Source organism: Panicum virgatum, chromosome 6K (genome assembly GCF_016808335.1).
Source record: "Panicum virgatum strain AP13 chromosome 6K, P.virgatum_v5, whole genome shotgun sequence".
NCBI classification, from domain to species: Eukaryota; Viridiplantae; Streptophyta; class Magnoliopsida; order Poales; family Poaceae; genus Panicum; species Panicum virgatum.
The window spans coordinates 6,479,804-6,504,229 of NC_053141.1; the positions used below are offsets into that span (position 1 = coordinate 6,479,804).

The window sequence follows — 24,426 nt, forward strand, 5'->3', positions numbered from 1 at the left end:
TTAAACCACTGGTTCGTATGGGCAGATATAGTTTTGTCAGATAAGCTTTCGAATCAAAGGAGATGAATTTTCTCAAAAGTTTGACACTGACTGCTGAAGGATTCGGTGTAGATTAGAGTGCTTCATGATTGATGAACCTATGAGCCAAACACGTGGAGGCCACGGTCCCAGTTTCAGCAAAATGAAGAGATGATTCGGGCGGGTGATGTCAAATCACGCCCAAATCAGAGGGCGGCGCACACAGAATGTGAAGCTTTTCCACTTTTTTCAGAAGTGATGAAATGCAGAAGGGAGAGGCCGATAAACGAGGGGTTAATCGCTGTAATCTGGGCCACTAATTCCAGATTTGCTGGACGCCGGCGAAAATATCGGCCAAGGCGCGGCTCTTCCGTTGTGTGGTCAAAACGGCCGGCGAAAGGCCCCTGTTTAGATTGGGATGAGAACGAGAGCCAGCGCGTCAACATTCGCCATGAATTGCGTCCGGCTAAATCTCGGGTTACATCAGACTGTTGTCACACCTAAGCAAGAACGAATGAGAAAAAAAAAGAGAGGATAGATTCATTCAGGGTCTCAGTGCAGGAAAATTCAATTCAACCATTTTTGTTTAGTCATTGCATGATTGAAATGATGCTTAGAAAAGACGTAGTAAAATTAAAAATGGATCAAGCGTGTCGTGGCAAATTGGCACCCATCCATGAGTGTGCCTGGATGGGTTGTGATGTCGCGACTATATTCAGCTCACCGGTCACCGCTATACAGTATACACACAGCGATGATCGACATGCTAAGCTGGCCACTAGTCAAAACAACAGCCTCTCAATGTCTCTTTTTAAGGACAACCTCTTCTGAATTCTGAACATTACGTCTTGACTCTTGAAGCATCTGAAGGCTGGTACTGAAATGAACAGTCGCAACTGTACCTGCTGCCATTGGAGGGATGGCAAAGCACAGGATCTGGCTGTGTCTCGGCTTAATTCCCTTTCAGTTCAGTCCTTTGATGCTCGAGATGAATGAACACAATTGAAAGAAAAAATATACGTGACGAGCACGCGCGCGCACAACACACAAGAACAAAACTACGTTTCATGCAGCATTGTTCTTGCTCAGATGGCCGTGCAGTGCAGGGGGTGGGGGGGGACCATGCTGTGGCCGGCACACTCCGCTCCGTCCGAATCCCCGGCCGTGTCGCCTTCCGGTCCCCGGCCCGGCGCCGGCGATCGACAGCCACACGATCCATCGCCATTGGCGGGGCCGTGTGGAGGCGAGAGGTTCGTGTGCTGCTGTTACACTGGCAGTTTGGCAGGGAAGATGATGGAGTGGCGGAGTCCCTGTCAGGGACTCATCAGGGGCGAGGTGGAGTGACTCCATGACTAGCCAGTGACCGCTGGTGACTCTGCCCTGTTAATGGCTGTGCTAGACGGGTCCAAGATTTTTGAGCCAGGGGACCGGGGCAGCTTGGAGCACTATGAAACAGAGGCCACCAATTAGGTGCTGCTGACCTGCCGTGCCAGCAGCTTGGTTTTCATCTTCTTGGCCTCCAGTTTGACAGCGTTCGTCTTCAGATTTTGTGCTGAACTGTTATAAGCAAATCAAAGGAGCAGCACAGATTTCGCTGCTGAATTGTTACAAGCAGATCAAAGAAGATCGAAGCACCTGGAATTGGGACGGTTATTGCAAGTTCAGAAGACATGCGGTACACTAGTGTTAGTCACAAGATGTGCAACTGAAAGTCTGAAACTGCTACAGGTAGGTTTCTACTTCTTTTTTTTACAGTTAAGGGGCGTGATATAAGACATGGTTTATGCTCGGAAAATGTTTCTAGTATGCATCTGTCCAGCTGGATGCTCATAAGACGGGCTTTAATTAGGCCCAAATCGTCTTCACTTCAGATTTTTCCAAGGGCTGAGTATGAGAGCTGCTTAATTCTATCAACTTGGGAGCTCCTCTCCAAATCCTTGAGTGAGAAAGGACGATGCTGACCCCCTGAAAGCTACACTCTGCCGCGCCCTGCTTCCCTCTGCGGGGTAATCTGAACATATGGTTCAGAGAAGGCTAGGTAGAAATGCTTCAGGATCGATCGCGGTAAGCTGTAGAAAAACAGCTAATAAGTTAAAGTTAAATTACACCTAGACTCTCAATCGAGACAGCATTCCCTGATCAAGCTAGCGTTCATATAAATCACTGGATTGATGCTTGTTTCTTGCTTATGCATGCTAGTTAAACATGCAGTGTAGATCTTACTTGTATTGTTATGATTTTGTTTTCTGAAAAAAAAAAAGACAGAGTGAGGAGGAGAGGGCATTTGCAAGCACACGTGACGGCTCTGGATGAATCGGTTAGCCGGTTAGGCACCAAAATAGGGCGTGAGGGACCATTCCATTTTTCCTTTGCAAATTGAAGGATATGGCCAGTGCCATATCCAATCCAGGCGGGGTCGTGCCCAAACAAAAAGGCCCTTCGTCGCCTACTACGTCTGTCTCACTCCACATGCCCACATATCTATGAGATGCCATGGCCGTGGCCCATGGACCACCATCCACTGAAACTGAAATGCTCGGACTCTTCTGTTTCTGTGAGCTACTCTCTCTCTGCTCGGACTCTTCTGTTTCTGTGAGCTACTCTCTCTCTCTCACACACACAATTCAATTAAATTCAGTTCAATTTGGGCCGGGCTCGAATTTTGGGCTTATCAAAGTTCAACAAAGGCTCTGCTGGGAAAACAATACGGATGTTACGACCCATATGTATTTAGCCCAATTTAGGGGCTCATTTCTGTAGCTTTACGGTAGCCCCCAACTGGAGAGAGAGAGACAGGAGTCGGGTGTGGCTATTTTACAGTTAACCGTACGGAAGGAGTCCATACGGTCGATTTTTCGACAGCAATTTTTTTCTATTTTTAGTAATTTTTTTGTCGTTTTCCGATTTTAGAAAAAAATTTCTAAGAGAAAATTTGGAGAGAGAAAATTTTTTTATGAGAAAAAGTTAGAAACAAAAATTTGAGAGACAAAAATTGAGAAATTTTGTAAAGAGAAATTTGGCATCTAGAATAGAAAAAATTTTGCATCCAAAAAAAATATTTAGAATAAAAAAATTTGCATCAAAATCAAAAAGAAAAAAGTTTGGGTAAAATTTTGGTCGGTAAAAAAATTTGTTAAATCAAAAAAATAAAAAAATAAAAAACCTACCTCCCCGCCGACGCTGCCGGCCCGTCGGCGGTGCACCGCGCCGCCCATCCCCCGCCGCACAGCGCAGGGAGCCGGATCCGGCGGCGGCGACGGCGGGCAAGCGCGCGGCGGCCCAGGGAGGCGGATCCGGCGCCGCCGCCGGCGAGGGAGCGCGCGGCGTCCCATGGAGGCGGTCCAACGATGGAGGCGGCGGTGGCGGCGCCGGCGAGGGAGCGCGCGGCGTCCCATGGAGGCGGTCCAACGATGGAGGCGGCGGTGGCCGCGGGGGAGGTGCGGCGGCTCTAGGGAGGAAGGGGAGCAGACTCAGGGGAGGGAAGGGAGCGCGGCACTGGGGAGGAAGGGGAGCGGCGGCATCGGCGGGGAGGCGCGCCGGCAGCGGCACGGTCGGGATCCCGATCTGTAGAGAGAGTGGGAGGGAAAGGAAGAGGGAACGGGGAAGGAGAAATGTGCGGGGAAGGGTAAGGAAAAAATCGACCGCTAGAGACGGAAGTTACGGTCGATCGTAAACTCAGCATCGCGAGAGGGGTCTTCTTTCCCCTTCCTGCAGCTTCCAGCGGCGAGACTAGGCGATTTCTCGTCTCCTCCGCCGATTCGACCATTCCTCACCTCTGACGCTCTCGGCGGCATCGGAGGAGGGAGGATTGGGGCGAATCGGCGGCGGATCTGTGTTCTCTTCTATATAGTTTAGCTTATTAGGAGGTTAGGTCTTCCCGGTGGCGGCGGTGAGACGCGCACCGGTTCTTTTGCTCCTCTGTGATGGCGTCGATGTCTGCATCGAAGGTAATGCTGACGTCTGTGTTGGCATCACCGACGGCGTGTTCTTCGACGGCGGTTCATGGAGCGGTTCCAGCGGGCGGCGGCGTCGATGTGAAGAGGATGGACCCAGATCGGGCCTCTTCATTATCCCTGGCAGATTCACTGCCTCGGCTGGCGACGAAGGCACTAGGTTTGTCTACCAACTCATAGAGATGCCGGGTTGGGTTCTATTTCCCACCTTTTTTGGTGGTTCTGCTACCCTCCGGGGTGATTCGTCGTCCGGTGTGTTGGGGTGTATGGCATTTCATGCGGCGTCAGATTCCTCAGTCAGGCTAGATGATGGCCTTGTGTCATCTTTTTCTTCAGCCGGGTCGTTCAGTGGGTTCAAAGCAGGTTGATCTCGATCTGCTACTCAAGACGGCATCAAAACTCTTTGCTTCTTCGTCTGGGAGGAGGTCGGCTTCAAGCGATATGCTCCGATCGCCGGCAGCGAGGAGAACCGGGAGGAACTTACAAGGACTGGGTTGTAACTTCATTTTCTTTCGAGGGTGTCTTTGTAAGAATCTGGATGTAACCACCAAAAAATATTTATGAATATAAACCCGGTGTTCTAAAAAAAACTGGAGAGAGAGAGAGTGGGGGGCAACCACTTGTACTGTCCAGCATCGAACGTAAGATCAAATTGTAACACCCTAGGTGTTAATATCGTGCTTTGGTGGCTAATCGTAGCTTAAGCGTTGTTATTAACATTAATTGCGCATGTATAATTATAATTGAATTTCATGTCATTACATGCGATCAAAGATAATTATGTTTGTGCCAATTTCTGCTAAGTATGTTTAACCCAAAATTTTTGAAGATTGAGTTACTTTCTAAATTTCAATAAAAATCCAGTCAAACCTCGGTTTGAATTCCTTTTGAACTAAATTACAACTCAGCTTTGACCTCGGTTTGGCCTGTTGTATTTCTCAAATCATGGCTCAGATCAACTTTTGCCCAAGAGCAATTTTGTAGATCTTTTCATTCTCTACAACTTTTGTAACTCCGCCCCTCCCGTCGAGCCCCACCTTCCGGCCTCCCTCCACCCAAATCAAGGCCACAGTGAGCTTCCCCGCGACCTACTCGTCCTCCCCGACCCCCTTCCCCTCCGATTCCGCCGCCGCCGGGGCACAGCCGCGCCACCGCGCCTGCTCTGCCCCGCCGCTCGTCTGCCTCGGGGCCGCCCCGCGCGCCCCCGATGCGCGCCTCGGGGCCGCCTTGCCCCCCTGGCCCGATGCATCGCCGGCCGGCCGCCACCGCCGGGGAACGCCGCCCCACCGTGCCTGCCTGCACGAGCAGGGGGCTGGGCTGGGCTCCCACTGACATATGGGGCCCAGCTGTCAGCCACTGTTTAGGGTTTAGGGTTTTTCAAAAATCATTAATTTGACTAAAATTTTTAAAAATACATAATAAATCACAGAAAAATGCTAAAATTGCAAAGTAAATTTTGTTAGTTTGCTTAAATCAAGATCTTTAGAGAAAAAATTCTCATACATGTTAAATGTCAGTTTTGCCCCTGCTAAAATTTTGGTTTGTGCTTAAGCTTGTTTATTTAATATCGGTTGTTCTGTTCCTCTAAAATTTATGAAATTTATGCAGTAGCTTACTCTTTGCATGTTTAGTTCACTGTAAAAATTTTAGATCCAGAAGCTATGTGCATGTTTGTAAATTTATTTTTGGTTCTATTTGTCTTGTTGAGGATAAAATAAATACTTTATGTTATCAATAAATGTTGGTTAATTGTTTTTACACTCCTTCTCAGTAGCTTATCATGCTGGTAAAATTTAGTTACCATTTTATGATTGCAAGTTAAGTTTTTATTTTTTTTGGTTCCTAGTGTTAGTTTTCCTTGTATGCGGTTACTAGGAAATGCTTTGTTTCGTGTTAAATTTAGAAAATTTTGTTGATCATATTTAAATTATGTTAACTCATTTAAGATTATATGTGGTTTGCTTTGTATCGCTTGGTTCAATTTACCTTTCATGTTCCTGAATTAGGATCAAAATATGATTTATTTTTCAAACAACTCGGTTCTACTGCTTGCAATAGTTAGACTTAAATTAATTCGTGTACCATGCTTGCTGTGCTTACTATCTCTATGATAGAGCTCCGAGTGAGTGGTTTAACCACTTTGTTGTGTAGTTTTGCTTAGACTAGTAGAAAGGCTTTTGTAACTTGTTGGTTAAATAAATTGTCATAATTGCTCTTTCTTGCTTTGTGTCTTTGCTTAGCCTTTTCTAAACAAGCTAGTAATACTTTTTAGTAGAAAACACTTCAGGCTAAAATAAATTGAATGAACTCTTGTGGTGTAGCACCAACCATTTTACATTTTTAGGAATTGTATAGAATCCTAATATGCATGTTTCTTCCTAGGTACCTATGAGTCTATATTAGTATACAGGTGTCGTTAGTATTGCCATGTTTAACTAGAATTCGGTAGAAGTCGAGTGATTCCTGTCACTCGCGAGCTATATGTTTTTATTACTTATGGCAACGTGGCTTGAGAATGAATCAATAACTAAAATTCGGTAGAAGTCGAGTGATTCCTGTCACTCGCGGGCTATAGGTTTTTGTTACTTATGACAATGTGGCTTGAGAATGAATCAATGAGGAAATAGAAATGGAGACCGGGCGGAGATGAGTTTGGTTCTGGATATGGAATGGATGGAAAGTAGGCTCTGCCTGTGTCGTTTGAGGACAGTACCGTTGTTGGCCCTACTGACCAAGTTTGAACAGTACTAACCACATGCCGGAAGTAGAAAGTAGTCGATACCGGTAAGCTAATTACCTAAATTACAACGATACTTTGAATCGTGACCCGCTACTCTGGAAGTGGGATGATGGCGGGTGTTGGAGTGTATGTCGCCTCCGGATTCTCTGGGAGTTCACCGTGAGGGGCTCTTCACCCGAGTTTTGGCAGGCGCGATTCAGATGTCGGGGTGATGATGGAAACAGTTGATGCGTGTGGCCCGGCATGGTTTGCATGTGTCGTGTGAGTTAGGTCCACCTTGTAAGGTTAAATCGGATCGATTCGCCGTCTCTCTCGGTTAAGAGAACCTTGGTCACTGCGTCACATCGAAGTAAAGAAGTGGAATAAGAATGGAAAGGTGAAGATGGAATATTGTTTCTGTTGGTTTTGTAGAATTAATCTGATCACCCATGTGTGTTTAGGTGTTCAGGCAAATCTAGTTGTTATCTATTAAACTAAACCTAAACTAAAATTTGAAAGTAAGGATCCATTATTAATAGCCTTTTCAGCAAAATAAACTCCAGAGCCAAAAATTTTTGTATGTCTAGATAGTGGGCTAAATATACTCATAGTCGGGTAAGCCTTGCTGAGTATTAGTATACTCAGGGTTTGTTGTTATCCTGTTTTCAGGTATTTACTGCTGGTTGGAACTAATCAGGATTCACATCAGTGGGCTCGATGTGACGTCCTCACGTCTTCATAATTATCGTTATTTTTAAATTAAATTTCTATTTAAATCCCGCTGTATTTTGAACTCTAATATTTTATGTTAAACTCAATTTGTAAAACACTATATTATAAATTAAATTTGAGAATTTTTATCTGCTTGTAATCATCTGTGCTCGTCTTCGTACGAGATTTCCAGTGTTTTTTATGCTTAACCCGACAGACAACTGGATTACACCGTTTTAAATGCGTGTTAACTTGATTAACCATTAAAATGATAGTTAGCGCATTTAAACCGATTTAATTTGAATGATTCTGTTACACAAATCAGGAACAAGCAAAACCATATCTCTACTACCTAAAAAGCACGAAGTGCACCTCACGTTCGGCGGGCTGGAGATGGAGTGGTGTGAAAGAAAAATACTGTTACTTGACTGGTGGCTAGAGGCTAGTGCTGGAGATGTAAGAGAAAAATACCGTAGGGCTGAAGGGTGGTGCACCAGCCGAACAGGCAGTGTCTGCCTCTCATATGTGTCTTCTGCCCCCTGCTGTCCGCCTCTCCGCCTCCGAGGAAAGAAAACCGTCCCCTCCGCGCGCCCATCCCTGCCGCTGTGCCAGGAAAGAAAACCGTCCCTGCAGCGCGCCCGTCCGTCCCTGCCGCGCGCACGGAGGTCCCCGCCGCCGCCTCCGCCGCCGTCGAGAGATCCGGCCGCACGTCTCCCTCCCCTCCGTCCCGGGCGCCGAGGTCCGGGCGCACCCCCGCTCCGTCCCGCCCGCCGCGCCCCGGCCGCCGCGCCGTCGACCCCGGCAACGCCGATCCGTCCCGGGACCTCTCGACGGACGTGCCGGAGGCGCTGGACGCGGCGCCGCTCGACCCCGCCCGCTGCGCCATCCGCACGGCGCGCGACACCGACCGCCGGCCGGACCAGGGCAGCACGCCTCCCTCCCCTCCGGCGCACCGCACCTCGACTTCTCCCGGCGGCTGCTGGGCAGCACGCCTCCCTCCCCTCCGGCGCACCGCACCGGGACTTCTCCCGGCGGCTGCTCGTCCGTCGCCCGTTCTCTTTGGTGAGTCTGCCTCGCTTCTCCCTGATCCTCCTTCCTCCTGTCCTCAGCCAAGCCGGGTCGACTCTCCTCTGGCCTCGCAATCGGCGCCAATTGGCTCGTGATGAATTTGCTCCCTTGAGTACAAACTAATGGCCGTTCCCGATTCGCTCTCCGACGCACGCCTTCCCCAGCAGGTGGATGGCTTGGCGCCTTGGCTCCTGGCGCCCAGGCCTGGACGTGCGTGCTGCAGGTCCAGCTCAAGTCCTGCAGCGGCAGGCAAGGTGCTAGCGGCACCTGATCCACCGGCCTGGAGGCTCACACGGCCGGCCACCAGCAGCTGCAACAAGAGCAGAGTCAAGAACGGCACACGAAGGGAAGGACAGCAAGCACTAACAAATTAACATCTTGACCTTGGGATTTTTGGGCTCGTGAATGCTTGGCTTTTGATTTGTTTTGCAGGTCTCCACCGAGCGTGTGTGTGTGTGTGTGTGCGGGACATCCCAGCTCCAATCGAACTTGTTCTTCATCAGCATTATCTCGCCCGGAAGGTGTTTGGTGAAATGTTTCACACAACTTTTCTTTGTCTGATGATTTTGCTAGATTTGGTTTAGGCCCTTGTTGAGTAGTTCATCTTGTTCTAGGGTTGTTATTCATCTGTAGTTTATCTTTCCTCTCACTAGATTTATTTACAAGTGTTAGGCTTACTTGTTTTTCCTGCTTTATCTAAAATCAGAAAAGCAAAACAAAAATTAGTTTCTTTTGTATTCGTGCTTGTTAGATTTATTTCCTGCCGTTCTAGCTTTTGTTCTAACTGTGCACTAACCCCTCTGCTCGAGTTCTTGAAGTGGTTTCTTTTCAGTTGTTCGACTTTGATCTGTTCTCGTGAATTTGCGCAACTGAGTTGTCATTTGAGTTTCTCATCGCTTTGCTTATGCATGTGCGTTCCAGCTACTGAGCGATGGTCATCTACCTGGCCAACACCGACGGCTGGAGGAAGCGCTGACCTTCGTGCTACAGTGGCGCGGTGGCAACGTCGACCCGACCGCGCGTTGGCCCCCGCACGCCTTCCCCAGCATGGCCGAGCCCGCCCACCCGTCCCTCCCTCCCATCGTCCGACTGCAGCGACGTCCTCGCTGGTGCCTCCGGACCCTCCTCCTATCCCTGCGGCTGGTCCTTCCCCTCCGACTCGGGCGCGGACCTAAGCCTCCAGCCCAAGGTGCGCGTGCAGACGAGCACCTGCGCGGGGCTTGAGCAGATCCTGCGCTGACTCTTCTATCACAAGGTCGTTGGCGTTGCGCAATTTCTGCTCTTCGTTGAGCGGAGGGCGGCCGAACCCAATGTCGTCGGAGTCCTCGAGTTCATTCCTGTGGGTGACATTTTATTCTGAGTGCGTTTCTGTTCTCCATTCTTGTCCCAGTGCTAATTTGAGTGCCTTTATATTCCTGATGCTGCAAGTGGGGTAAAAGTGGTGTACAAAACAAAGGATTTTGAGGAGCAGAAGGCGAGGAGGTGTGTTCTTTTCTGCCACCAACCACATAATTTTTTTACTGCATTTCACTTCATTTTTTGAAATCAGAAAGCACATGGTTCTTGGTTCAGACAAAATTAAGTCAGAGCACATTAAACCAATGATGGATGATGAAGGATTATACCGATCAGGAATGTGTAGGACATGTCCATGAATATAGCTGTATAAGAAAATCCTATATTTTAAACACCAGCATTGTTATCATGTAATTTATACCTCTTGTTTCGGGAAGGCTAACATGACCACTACTCCTTGACAAGTGAAAATTTGAGCGGAGAATAATGTCAATCTTGGCCATGACAAGAAATCTAGGTGGCACTTTTCTGCATGTATTTTCCAAGAAGCAAGCACAATAGAAAACGGTGGCTGAATAAAAAAGGAAGAAGCAAGCACCTACAGGCGCTTACAGTTAGGAGACCTGATGAAGGATGATAGGGCAGTTGATGGAATTTTTGGGTTAGGACAAATTGACTGTCATTTCTCTACTGATGAAACATTTTTTGGATGTCCCTGAAAGTGTTTTCTCATTGCCTGGAAGGTTCAGATTGCGGAAGATGCATTCTTGTGCTTGGTGAACTTATGGAGGCAGGCTTAGTCTACACTGCACTTGTTCCATCACAGGAAGTTCTTCCCCTGGAATTGCTTTATTTGGCTCTAAAACTTCATATATTTGCATTGCTATCTTATGTTTCAGTAGTCCTACTTTAGTGACTGTTGTGATAACTTTTAGATGTAACAATATACACTTAATAAATTGTAACACCTAACAATATAGCTTAGTATATGAATTGTTGGTTCTTGATTACATCTAACAATTTATTTGGGTGTAAAACTTTTAGGAACTATCATGAACAACCATTTTCTTGCATTGATAAGTTCTGAAGCCTCCTGTTCTTGTACTATTCCTGATACAATAACCTATTTGCTCATATCTAACTTGAAAGCTACAGTCACAGTTATCTAATTCTTCGCATTTTGTGTTTCTATACGTGCTGTTTCATTCATATTGCTGGGCAGGCTGTAGGGTGTGCTTAAGTACTTCGGCAAGCTAGCAGGCCACCTTTTGGAGTGGTAGTTTGTCTATCCACGGAGATCTTGCTTTGTGCTTGATGATTATAATACACCATCAATTTTGCTTTATACTGAAACAAATCACTTCCGGTTGTGCAGCTGTTTACCTTAGTGAAAGATGAAGTGCTACTGCGAGTTGCGGTCTATTGCAAGCCTTAGCTTTCTTAGTTTCCATGAGTATTACAAGTGAGTATTTATCTCTTATTTGTAATAGACTCCATGTAATTTTGCTTTGATTTCTTAAATGAATCAGTAGTGCTCCCTGCTTTAGCTTTAGAAAAAACATTAGTTGGCACAGTAGGCATATATCTATCAATTTTTTTTCTCATTCTTATGAATTTCACTGATATGGGTGGGAATCATTCCTGTTTTTCAAATACACGCACATACCATTTCTTGGTTTGGTTGAACCCAATGTTCCTTAACTGTAAAATGCAATGATCTTGAAAGAATGGAATAAATTATGGTCTACAATCTCTACCACAATAAAAAAGGAAGTAGGATAGCTTTTTGGTGCGAAGTTTGACCTGGTCTATATGTGTCTGCCAACTTCGGTTCTCAGCCACTCGATCGATGTCCGATCAATCTCGACCGCCCTCTCCTGCCTGCGCTGCTTCCCACTCCCACGCCTCCGATGATTCCATCCCGAAGCCGCTTGTTGGTGATTTTTCCGTAGCAACGCACGGGCACAAAGCTAGTAGCCAAAGAATCTAAAACGGCAGAGGTCAAGAAGAATCAAGTTTCTTCTTAAAAGGGGGAACAAAGGAGAAGAATTGGAGTTAATCCCCCCACCCCAAAATGGAAAGAGAATAGAATTGCCCGGCGACATTATAGTTAGGATGTGTTTGGACTTTGGAACCAACTTTTTTTCTGTTGTCTAGATCCAATGCTTATGCTTGATTTTAAATTACCATTATATTTTAATTATTTTCCGAGGAAGCTTGCCAAAGAGTTACAAAAAGAGGAGGAACAAAATGAAGCAAGCATGTGTGCCCGTATCTCCATGAGGGTGACTAAAATCAGTCATTCCCTTTTAACTTTTTTTAGTCACCTATTTCCCAAACACGGGTGGCTAAAAGAGACTAAAACTTCTCTAGTCCATTAGTCATAGGGAGCTTGCTAAAAGTGACTAAAGTGATCTGATCTCTCTCTTCCTTAGACCACATGCCTGGTTCTCTCTCTCATCTTTGGTCCTCTCTTTTAGTCCCTCTATTCAAAAGGGGTGACTAAAGTTAAGTCACCTGACTAAACTTTAGCCAGGTGACTAAAATATAATGTATCCAACAGGCTCTAAATACAAAAGTTTACAACAAAACCATAAATTGGCGGATATATATGCATGCCATTGAATTAAATTTTAAGTTGCCTAATATAACTCTGCAATCAAATTGATGGGATAGAACAATGGAGGACATGAAGTCAACTATAAGATCATGCCCAAATTGCATTGCTTAATATATTCTCACTCCGTTCCAAAATAAGTTATTCTACGAATTCTTGGATAAAAGGTACAATGACCATATTTGTCTCTATTTATTATCCATATTGGCACTAATTGATTATTGCATACACATACACTCTCTAAATAGGGTAAGATGATTTATTTTTGGGATAAATTTTGAATTCTAGAAAGACTTTTTTGGGATGGAGGTCGGAGGGAGTGTGTCTAAGGCTAGCTGATGCTGAAATTCACAGTATCTGTATTTTTTTATTTAAAGTCATGCATGTGTGTATTAAACTACACAAATCTTTGGAGCTAACTGAATAAGTTGTGAGCTTGGGGGGCATAGTATATCTCTACTTATTTTTGAAACAAACAATGATTTTTTGATCCATCAATTGGAATTCGGATAATCAACGCCTCTGTGGTCACGATACGGAGTGGAAGACAAAGTTGGCGGTGTTGTGTAGGCAATCGGCGATCTTACTGAATCATGTTTAACATTACAATATGATACATTAGTTTTCAGTCGTAGCAACACACATATATATTTACTAGTAATATACAAATTAAAAGTGTAAATATACATTTGAGGCATGCTCCAAACTTAGTTGGAGTTCATTTTTTTGAATGAAACCAAATGGACTGAAAAAGCTCGAGTGACCTTGCAAGCATGCTTACTGGATGACACTACTACATAAAAGATTTTTACAGGCGGGTGGGGTACCCGCCCTAGTACCCGTAGCTTAAAAATACTATTTCTAAGGTGGGTAACGCGCCCAGAAAATGATCTTTAGGGGCATGATCTTCCCCTACAAATACATGTCTAGAAAATAAAAAAATTTAAAAAAATAAAAATAGCAAAATAAAAAATATATATATTTCAGCCAACTAGCCACCACCACTAGCCTTATAGTGTCGAGCTATTACAATTTTTAGATACAAAGTTTTAGATCTCGTCAATCTTTACAACTTTGATATAACATTTGACTTCATTCGGGATAATATGAAAAAGTTATGAATTTTTTTTGCATGGGACCATTGCCATCACTTGTCTCTAAAAATACATTTTTAGAGACGGACGAGGCCATCATCCACACCAAAAAATGACACCATTTTTAGGGGCGGGTGTTGACATCACCCGCCCCTAGAAATGCTCTTTTTAGGGGGCAGGTGGCCATCACCTGGCCCTACTAATGGGTCATTTGCAGGGGCGGGTCAAAAGCTACAGTAATCCCACTCTATTGTAGTAATGGGATACATTTTGACCTGTCCCAAAACAATCAAAGCGTTTCTACAAATTATTTTTTTAGTAGCGTTAACAGGAGACGTGCGATTAAATTACCAATAAGTGTCGCGTGTCGCTGTCTACCCAATTGTAGGCACATGTGTAGCGCACTGTAAGCACTTACTTTCACTAATCAAGCACAGCATTGCTTGTCCACTAATTCGTGGGCATCGGCCGCTGCATGCGCACATACATGGAACAACGGGCTGATCTCGGTTAGTTCCCAAAGCGAGAAACTGGTGATGTGACATTTTTGGTCAATTTTTTTATGTCGATCTTACTGTTACCTTTCGGTACACTGTACCTAGAATGAATCAGATAACAGTTGTTTGCATAATCTTTTTGACCAGATGAGTTCAACAGAATCTATGAATATAGCGTGTAATTAACGACTACTAATCTAGCTATTATGCAACAGATACTAGCAGCTAGATAAAGGCGAAGTAAATGTGCATGAAATGACAAGCCATAGGACAGATATCAGTCGCAATCACATTGCAAACATGGTGTTGAGAGTCGATTTATATGATGGATGGAAAACAATAGCATACATAATTCGATCGAATTTGAGGCGATTTTTATGCTAGCTAGCATAAATGCACCCATCAGAATAGCAGAATAGCTAGCATGCATGCAGTTCCCAAAGGGCGCAGAAAAGGCCAGCTGCCCTGTGCTCCTGTAACAAACTTGCATGATCAGACACGCACAAAAAGAACGGCGAAGGAATGAATTGATACCAGTGAAGTGAAGTGATGGGGGGGGGGAGAGAGAGAGAGAGAGAGAGAGAGAGAGAGAGAGAGAGAGAGAGAGAGAGAGAGAGAGAGAGAGAGAGAGAGAGAGAGAGAGAGAGAGGTGCATAGTGGTCAACTGGTCATGTAACCCATTTTGGGATAGGGCAAGATTCCAAAACGGCCATTTCATGGCTTCAAAAGAATCAGTCATAAAGACTTCTATCGAAGCCTCTAGCAATCATCATGTGTATTTGTACTTCGCATGAAGTGATATGATATAATCCTAGCAACCGTGCAGTGTGCATTTTGTACACATTTTAATTCCCTTCATGGGCCCTAGCTCATGGCAAATATTCACCGTGTTGCGGCTAGCTTCCGGGCTGCTCGCGGCTGCTGCTGCCGTTCGGCTTACTGCTTAGGCTGCTGCTGGCTGCTGCTGCTGCCCGGAAGCTAGCCGCCGAACACGGTAATTATTGCGATTACAGGAAAAGAGCAGCACCGTACCTGATGACCAGAAAAGTCTAAATACCTCTTCACAATCTTTAATCTGGATGCGCTAGCAATGCAAGTTTCTGAGCCAGAATAATGCCGTCTCATGGATTTGCAGGCATGGAAGTTAGCAAGGTCAACTTGGAAAACCAGGAATTTGGTGGAAATTGGGTTCAAGAAAGGAGCCTACATTACAATGTATTTTTTCTGTGTTTTCTAATAATCTTTGTTATTTTTGCACGTCTTTTCCCTCATTTCTTAGCTAGGCTGTAAATTTCAGGGAATAGGCCAGTTAAAATAAAATAAAATCTACTATAGATGAGATTTTATACTTAATAGGATATATATATAGAAAAATTCCTTTCTACACTCGCTTGTAGCTACTCCCACATGTGTATCTCATGATATATTGCATTTGCATAAGTTCCTAATTGCATTCTCGCTTCTCTTTTGGATAATATCTGTTTGCAATGCATGCAGGAACTTCAAATCAATCGTATGAAGGCTGAGAAATAAACTACTAACAATTATTCTGCAGAACTCTGGGATATATCGATTCCGAGTAGCGCCTTCGTTCTTAATTTCTTACATATGTACCACCATATCATGTTCTGTCCTTGAGCTACAAATTTGTTGATGTATTTCAACATATTCTTCAACAATTGTTTCTTCTTTTTACTATATACACATTAGTGTTATGAACTGAAATCATTTTGCTTCTTTAGTTAATCTAGCAGATGTGTACCCTACCTTTCTCTTTTGACCAAGAAAACGAAGCAATGGTCACACCCAATCTAAGCTAAAGATTGAATCCATTAATAAATAAATGGGGCATCTTTCTTTTCCTTGTTGCATACTTCACAAATAACTAATTCTAACTAACATATCCTTTCCTCCAATCATGCATGTATCCAGGTTAATGTAATTGGCATGTGAAAGTTGATAAAGTACTGTACTTGCAACATAGCAGTAGTATAAGCTGGTAGCGAAAGAAACAGTAAAATTGTGCACACAATAATCAAGCAAAGTAAAGAAACAAATTTGAATGCTGTCTAGTACTATATATGCATTATTATCTCTGGATCTATTGCAAGGGGAAAAAAAGAGCAAACCTATTGATCTCAAACATTATTATAAAGATGTAAGCAACTAAGAAACATGAGACAGAAGGTACTGAACTACTGATAAGAAAAGAAAAACAAACAAATCAACAACACATAGTTTTTGCAAATAAAGAGGTGATGTAATCGACTGACAACAAAACAAAGCTTTGATGTCCCGACACAGTAAGAATTCATGTGCCCTGCAACATTATTCTACGAAAATTAATTAGCCTCGAACATCGATTCCAGGACATAAACACCAGCACTAATAATTTTAATCAATTTATGAGTGCATGTCCTCGATCACAACACTTGGTTCCAATTAACAGCAGAGACACTCGACTGATCAAGAATTAACACAATCAACAAGTCCCATACAGGTTAACACCAAAAACATCAGACAGAGATCACAACAATGGCACAAGCAGATAGAGAAGAACAAGAAGTAGGGAATGAACGATGGAGAGGGCTGAGACAAAGAGATGCTACTTGGTTGTTGTTGTTGTACACATATCCATGAAGTCCTCACGTTTGCCGACGCACCTCACCGGCCGGATTATTGGATCCGTCGTCAAGAGAAGGGCGGCCTCCCGACAATGCCACCGGGGGTGCCAGGCCAGCCGCCGCTCCCATCCATCGGCATTGGCGGCATCCCCATCGGCAGGTTGAAGAAGGGAAGCCCGCCGGCTGCCGCCGCCGCCTCTGCGGGGTCACCCCCGAACGGCATGCCGGGCTGGTCGCTCCCCGACGGTGCTGGAGGGGGCACGTCGTCGCCTTCCTCGAGCGGCAGCCTCTCATAGGCGACGTTGCTGAACGACGCAGCCACGACGACCACCGGCCCGGCGGCGATGAGCGCGCCGGCCACGCTGCCGCCGACAACCTGCCCCTGGCCGCCGGCCAGGAACGCCGCGAGGCTGGTGGCCCCCGGCGGTGCCGGGGGCGGGAGGAAGGAGCCTGCGAGGGAGAGTATATCGAACCTGCCGTGGAGCGTGGCCACCGCTGGCGAGGCCGGGCCGGTCTGAGACGACTGCGGTTGGCGCAGCGTGACGTTGGCAACGGTGCCGGCCGCCGAGAGCACGCAGACCCCGCGCTGGCGGCGGCGCGCGTAGGCGGTGAGCGCCTCGAAGACGTCGCAGCCGGCGGCGACCTCGAGGATGTGCGCCCGGAGCGCGTTGGCGCTCTCCCTGGTGATGATCACGGGCGGCTTGGGCTTGTTCTTGGACCCCGGCGGGCGGCCGCGCGGGCGGCGCGCGACGACCTCGCCGCCCCCGATGCCGGCGCCTCCGGCCGTGCTCGGCGGGCCTCCACCCCCCGATCCCGGCGATAGCGAGTCCTGGCCGTCGTCGGAGCCCGCCACGCCGCCGTCATCGTGGTGGAGATGGAGGGGCTGGTGGTGGTGGTTCAGGTAGGAGCTGGTGCCCAAATCCAGGCCTGCCATCTTTCTAGGGTAGGAGAAGAGCTAATTATAAGTCAGTAAGGAGTATAGTAGTAGCAAATAAGCTCAAGTAAAAATAATGGCTACATAACAGTACCGATAATATTAATAATTGGCGACGCAGGAGAAGATGTGGGTGCTGGTGATGATGATTATGTATGAGAATAGTAGAGACGACGGGGAAGAAGGCGAGGGGGATCTAATGAGAGGCCGACGCTGCTCGACTATGTTTCTTTAGGGTTTGTGTGGCGCTTGTTTTCTTGGAGGAGAGTAAAGAATGGTTTTTGGGATGTGGGAGAGAGAAGAAAAAGGAGCTAGCTGAAGCTGTGCAGCAGCTGCTGCTTGGTGTTTCTTTTGATTTCCCCTTAGTTAATTCATCTTGCTTGCTGATGGTGCTTGTTCATGTGGATTTGTGGGCATACATTTTGGGAGGGGAAAGCTAGGGGAGGCCGGCCGGGGGAGAAAAGGGCCGGGCAAGAAAGAGATTGGGCAATGGAGGTGCAGGACGAAGGAGGCAAGGGGAAGATGGATGCCTGGAACCCAATGGGGGCAAGAGAGAGGAAGTGATGGCAAAGGAAGATGAGAAAGGGATAGGTTAGTGCTGGTCTTTGGAGTTGATGGGAGGAGGAAATATAATAATTCAGGGGCTAGAGAGAGAAGGGTGATGGGCAATGCAATGCAAGGTGCCCCGGCTAGCGAGAGGCAATGACATGTGGGGTCTAGAGCGTCCTGGGGCCCGCGTGTCTGCCACTCACGGGCCGTGCGTGGAAGTGGCGTGCATATATAGGAGCGTGCTCAGCTTTAATTTTCTTGAGAGAGAAGGATGATACAACTTAACGTTGATGCTTATGCACGCAAGTGGGGTGATTAGTTTAATGGTGCAAGTTGAGCATATTATACTAGCCCTAGACCAAAGTGCTGAGCTGAGGCATTTGGGTGTGTGCATTGAGACAATTTTTGGTTTAAGTGGGGGGCATGTGGGACTACACTCAATGCCTTGAGCACAGCTGCATGGGTGGCTTGAATGAACGATTCCAAAGTGCCACTCCTGTCTAGCTAGTCCAGCTTGGAATATGGTTGTCTTGGCTACCCTCCATGATTTCTTGCCAATTAGGAGAGGTCAGGTTAGGTTTAGGCCGGGTTTTATAGCTAGCTAGGTCATACACACTGTTATTTTCTTGCTGATTAGTGGAGGATGGGGGCAGCTAGGCATTTTGACCATCACCACATTTATTTGTTCTATATGCAGTACCTCAGTATATGCATGATTGTCTTTCCCTGGGTTCTGAATTACTGTTTGCCGGCTTGAGCAGAGGTTTCTGCACAGCATTATTAGTTTGCTAATTACTAAATAACATGTAATGATCTAAGTTATGGTTTATCATGACCATTCTAATATGAAATGAAGCTACTAAAACTGTTAATGTACGTATCTGCAAATGTGGTATTTACAATGCCGCCTAGCAAGCAACTTTTTTTTTTTGAGACCATCCTAGCAAGTAGTAACTCGGGCAGCCACGTAGAACGTATTAATGGAGCACGTTGCTACCCTCTTAAAAATCCACACCATAATTAAAATTGAATGTATGCACAGCTAATGGTCTAATGAACTATTAACTGACACATGATGGACATTCAACATGATCGACAAGAAGTCAAGATGTCAGAATGAGAAGAAAAACACACGAATCTGTAATTTAGTCCAATGATGATCTCTGATTCTTCAAAATTAATTTTAGTTTGGTCAACCGGTTGATGGGCACGTATGGGTAGTTACTAGAGTGACAGATATATGAGGACATGCTGATTCGTGAGAAAGCATCATCATCAGGTTTTTTTTTTGTTTCAATGCAAAGATGGTTGCCTTTCAAAAAAAAAAGAAACAAAAGCAGAGATGGATCCTGCTAACTAATTAATCTAGAAAAGGGAATATGTATATATATCAGCATAGATGGAGTTGTTTACAACTTAAAGCAGTCTTTATTAATACCCAAAGATACATTAAAAATGGAGTTCTACTAGGAAAATATATGCTTACACTACTTTGTTGATATCAATGTAAGATTTTGTCCGCACTTGATGGGTGATGAATATTCAACATCTTCCCTGCATCCTTGAGTCATGTTACTTGTATCCTATCGTTCAAATCAATGATAGGACATCTACAGGGAAACTAAGTTTTTTCAGTCAGGTCTTTGTTAACATCAAGAATATTTTATTTATACCTGTGTCCATGGAGAACTACTACTGCTGAACTACCTTGTTTTTTTGTTTTGTCAAAGAAGGCTACTTTTGATAAAAGCAAATCCACGGTAGAGGGTGGTGCTTATCGTGCTAGCTCGTGCTACCTGCAGCTATAATCCTATGTTATTGTTAGAATCTCAATATTCAATCTACCTTGCTAAATTGTGCTACCATAATAAGCTAGCTTATATCGGTTTCATGGACCATAGACCATTACATTGAATTATGATCTCAATTGTGCAAATAAATTTTGAACGAATTATGGCAGGAACTGCAAAGTTCCAGATTGGCTCGAGTACTTGTTATGCAGCATGATTTCTATGCTGATATTTTACTTTTTTTCATATGTATTATTAATTAATTATACTGAAAAATTTGTATTTTTGTTAATGATCCAGGTTCATAGGGAAAATTTAAATTCTGCCATAGAGATTCATCAGTTCCTGTATGATGGATGGAGGTCATGTTGCAATTCATATATGAGCAGTGGTACACACAAATTCCAAAGTTTCTTCAGATATTCTACAAATAAAATAAAAACTCGGTCATTTAGAATTACTCAAATGTTCAATTGATCTATAGACAAATCATCAGTATGACATTCAACACGTCAACATAATATGTTCCCAATAAATTGGTATTGGAGTGCTAGGTGTGAGCTCCGATCCGATCTGATCCGATCCCTACATACAATCAACTGGTTTTACTACCAAGCATCTTTTTTCCCTTCTGCTAGTGTCTTATATATAGCTTTAATTTGGTAATACAATTCTAGAACATCATCTCCCAAAAATATGTCACTGAATTCCATGCAGATGCTCAAAGGATACAACTAGAAATTACTAGTTTCAATTTTATTCCGAATTATTAAAATCTAAATATAAGCATACGATGGACAGTGACAAAGTAACTCAACCTTATTTATGCCATTTAGGTTTTTTATTAACAATTGACTTATTATATATAATAATTACAAAGATACTTTTTTTTGCTTGATACAACTAACCCAATCTAGCTAAACACACCGGAAATGATTGTGTGGCAAAAGAAAAGAAAAGGTAAAGTGACCTAGATCATACTAAGATTCTCTAGATCTTTAATTTACTCCCCCACAATGAAATCAAAACCTACAATCACCTTTAAGTCTACTATTACTAACGGAAACCAAATTAAAGCCATCCGAGTGAGAGAGACCGTACCTGCTTTTGTATATGCGTGCATTATGTACTTGCTGATTGAATTGATGAATAAAGTTTGTGTGCAACGCAACATGTGGGTTGATTAATTGGCTGTCCAAGTTGACCAACCGCCCCTAGTAGCTACCTAATCACAACAACAACAAAAAAAGAAAGGGAAATGGTAGTTGGTCATAGTTTTTATACACACCCAACGTGTCGTTTTCACCTTATTGATCAAGGGCCGTGTTTGGCTAAGCGTCACATCAAATTTACACACAAAAACGAATGCCCGCATGGAGTACTAAATGAAGTCTATTTGCAAAACCTTTTCAGAGATGAGTGTAACTTTTCGAGACGAATCTAATGACGGTAATTAATTGATGATTAGCTACATTGATGCTACAGTACCCATCCTCTAATCGCGCGGTCAAATGCCTCATTAGATTCGTCTCGCGATTTACACGAGGGGTTGTGGAGGTGGTTTTGTAAATAGACTTCATTTGATACTCTAAATTAGTGGTCAAAGGGCCAAAAAGATTTCGCGAAAAATTTTACACGGCGAACCAAACACGGCCTGTTTAGTTGCCTTCAAAATTTTAAAACTTTACAAGATTCTCCATCACATCGAATGTTTCAACGCATGCATGAAGTATTAAATGTAACTAAACAAAATAACTAATTACACAGTTTGTCTATAATTTGCGAGATGAATCTTTTGTCTAATTAACCCATGACGGGATAATAATTACCAAATACAAATGAACGTGATATAGTACTTTACATCCAAAAGTTTTCGCATCTAAACAAGGCCCAAGTTGTAGACCGTGACAAGATGGATATAGAATTTTTTTTTTGTACATGTCCAAAGGCCAGCTCGAGGGTCGTCATATGAGACGTGTACAATTTCGTTGTAACTTAATTCGGTGAGCAAACATCAGCGGAAGAAAAGAGGGAAACACATACACATACAGGTTGTCACTTAGTGCGGACACCTGAGTTGAATAAGTAGATGACGAATTTAAAATTAAGATAAGCTTGAAAGAACAAAATTAAGCTGTATACATATGGTTGGGTCACCATCATCAGTGGTGGTTCGATCAACAAAATCATGGGAACGAACAGGTCAGGCGTGTTTTGGAGGTGACAGAAAATTAAAGTTTCTGAATTCCCTGGCACGGTGCGTCCTCAAAGTTCTTTATTAATTAGGGCACAAATAAACAAAACTATGTGTGTACATGATTGTTGTGTGTGTCAACGGTTCCTGCATCTTTGTATGTTGATGGCTCCGTGTCTTACCTCACCCAATTAGTTAGGCATCTCGAGGTGCAAGATTACATTGTTTAGGCCAAGTGTGAGTAGTGCAATATTTAGTAGTTTCCTCGTGATCAAATTAGTATAGGGATTATTATTTTCTGTAAACTTTTGGGATGGATGGATGGATGGATGGATGCATGCATGCATGATTATGACAGGCAGTGGCAGTCCCGGGGCGTGCGGGTGGGCGCTTGTGCGATCCGGCCGGCATACGTGTGGCACCGGCGCATGTGGGTGTGCGTGCGGGCGCGCGGGGGATCGGGGGCACGTAGGCCTGCAGCGGGTGTCGACCACGAGGGCGCCCATCACTCTCCTCCATCCCCTCCCTCCTCGGGACTCGCCTACCTCTCTCAGCTCAGCTCCCTGTGCTGTGCAGCGCAGCAGGGCCAGGCCAGCCTGCACCCTGCAATGATCTCGCGAAGAGCCCCCGCAGATCCCGGGCGCCACCCAGGCCCACCCGTCCAATCGCCACCGGTCAAGCAGCAGCAGGCTGGCCATGGCCGGCGTCAAGCCCGGCAACGGCATGGCCGCGCGCGCGTGCGTGCCACTCGATCCCCCCGGCGGGGCCGGGCCGTCGCCCATGCCGATGCCGTGCGGACATGTGCATGCGGCGCCGGTGCGCGCGGTCAAAGCGCGCGCGGCAGGTAGGCTAGCTAGCCGCAGGCACTACCCACGGCCGCCATGCCGTCGTGCTTGCCATGTGCGGTCCGCTTCAACCCTTCCTCCCGCGCCGGGCGCCGTCGCCGTCTGCGACGTAGTACACGCACTCCGGCGGCCTCTCGCCTGATGGGCCGACCGCAAGTCATGCTTTCTACTGTTGTTCCAGTATGTAGCAGCAGCTTGCTCATCTTGCAGTCGCCGTCAATCTCCTCCATACCAAATCGAGCTGAGCAGCCATGCTTTTTTCTTTTTCTGGAAGGGAACGGGTGTGCATACGTGCTATCGGGTTCAGTGATAACACACGCCTGATCTACGCGAGATCCTGGAATGTAATTTCTACAGCTCGATCGATCTCTTGCTTCGTTGCTTGCGTGTGAGCGAGTAAAAAACTGAACATGCAATCCTGGAAAGAACTCTGCATGCTTGCACTTTGCGGGGAAAGGCGGTGTGGAATATGACCTAGATATGCGCCACTACTGCTGGACATGACAACAGGACAGGCATTATTGCTTGCTTAAGAATCTATAAATATTCTCCGAGCAAGATTGCTTTCCCGGATCGAGGTTTTTGTTTATCGATCTTATATTTTATCTCGCCAGCTTATCTATATATGGACAAGTTTCTCTTTCCTTTTTTTTATGGAGAATTAACCGCCAACTGAATTCACCGTACGTATTAATTACTGATATAATGTTGGCTAATTTGTAGTTTAATGTACAATGCCAATTTGGGAGGAGGCCCTATGAATTATTAGCTAGCTAGCAAGGATTTGCACGCATTTCCTGATGCGCCGGCTGATGAGCATATGTGTCGCCTGATGCTTACGATTGTCTCCTGCACAATTATTTTTCAAGTGCGTAGCATGCATCTTGTAAATATTATAGCTAACTAGTACTATACATACAACAAAAAAACATAATAATCATTGGATTTTGTTACATAAATAAAATATTAGACGTGGTCTGGAAAAAATAAGCATTATTACACTATTTTTTATGAAAAAGATACTCCTATTCAATATCTGAAATATATGACTATAAACATGTGAACAGGTCGAAATGTTGAGAAACTCCAAGAGCACAAAAAAAAAGGAAAAAGGAATGGAACTTGGTTGGAGAGCGCGCGGTCGTCCTTCACAAGATCCGATCTGTCCTGCCCCTGCGGCCAACCATCGCGTGCCACGTCGCCGCGGAGCCCACGTGGGATCTCCGTCCCCCTGTTGACCGGACCTCGCTCTCTCCTCCGCCCAGCAAGCTCTCGCCGCCGCCGTCGGTGCTAGCAGTAGCAGCTGTGATGAGATGCTCATCGCCGGCCACCGAGCCCCTCTACGCGTCGTGCTCACGCTATGCACGAGGCTCGCTCGTCTTCTTCTACGCCAACTTTTTTCCTGTTCATATGAACAAGACGTGCAGCTCTCCTATACGTATTCTGAGAAAAAAACAAGACGTGCAGCTCTCCTATACGTCGGATTGCACGACCGAGATGCAGCAGCTGTGGTGGTC

General features: G+C 45.2%; 2 protein-coding genes across 2 annotated transcripts; one reads left to right on the top strand and one right to left on the bottom strand.

The window, feature by feature from the left end:
* Positions 1 to 3,365: 3,365 nt before the first annotated feature.
* LOC120713182 (vegetative cell wall protein gp1-like) lies at positions 3,366 to 9,253 on the top strand. Its single transcript, XM_039999187.1, has 5 exons — positions 3,366 to 3,420; positions 7,727 to 7,802; positions 7,907 to 8,463; positions 8,634 to 8,796; positions 8,976 to 9,253. The coding sequence occupies exons 1-4, from the start codon at positions 3,366 to 3,368 to the stop codon at positions 8,738 to 8,740; spliced, it is 795 nt and encodes a 264-aa protein (XP_039855121.1). The 3' UTR covers positions 8,741 to 8,796; positions 8,976 to 9,253.
* Positions 9,254 to 16,341: 7,088 nt separating this feature from the next.
* On the bottom strand, positions 16,342 to 18,071 carry LOC120713878 (AT-hook motif nuclear-localized protein 23-like). Its single transcript, XM_039999846.1, has 2 exons — positions 17,626 to 18,071; positions 16,342 to 17,535 (listed from the first exon to the last, which is right to left on the bottom strand). The coding sequence occupies exon 2, from the start codon at positions 17,529 to 17,531 to the stop codon at positions 16,665 to 16,667; it is 867 nt and encodes a 288-aa protein (XP_039855780.1). The 5' UTR covers positions 17,532 to 17,535; positions 17,626 to 18,071; the 3' UTR covers positions 16,342 to 16,664.
* Between the last annotated feature and the right edge of the window lie 6,355 nt (positions 18,072 to 24,426).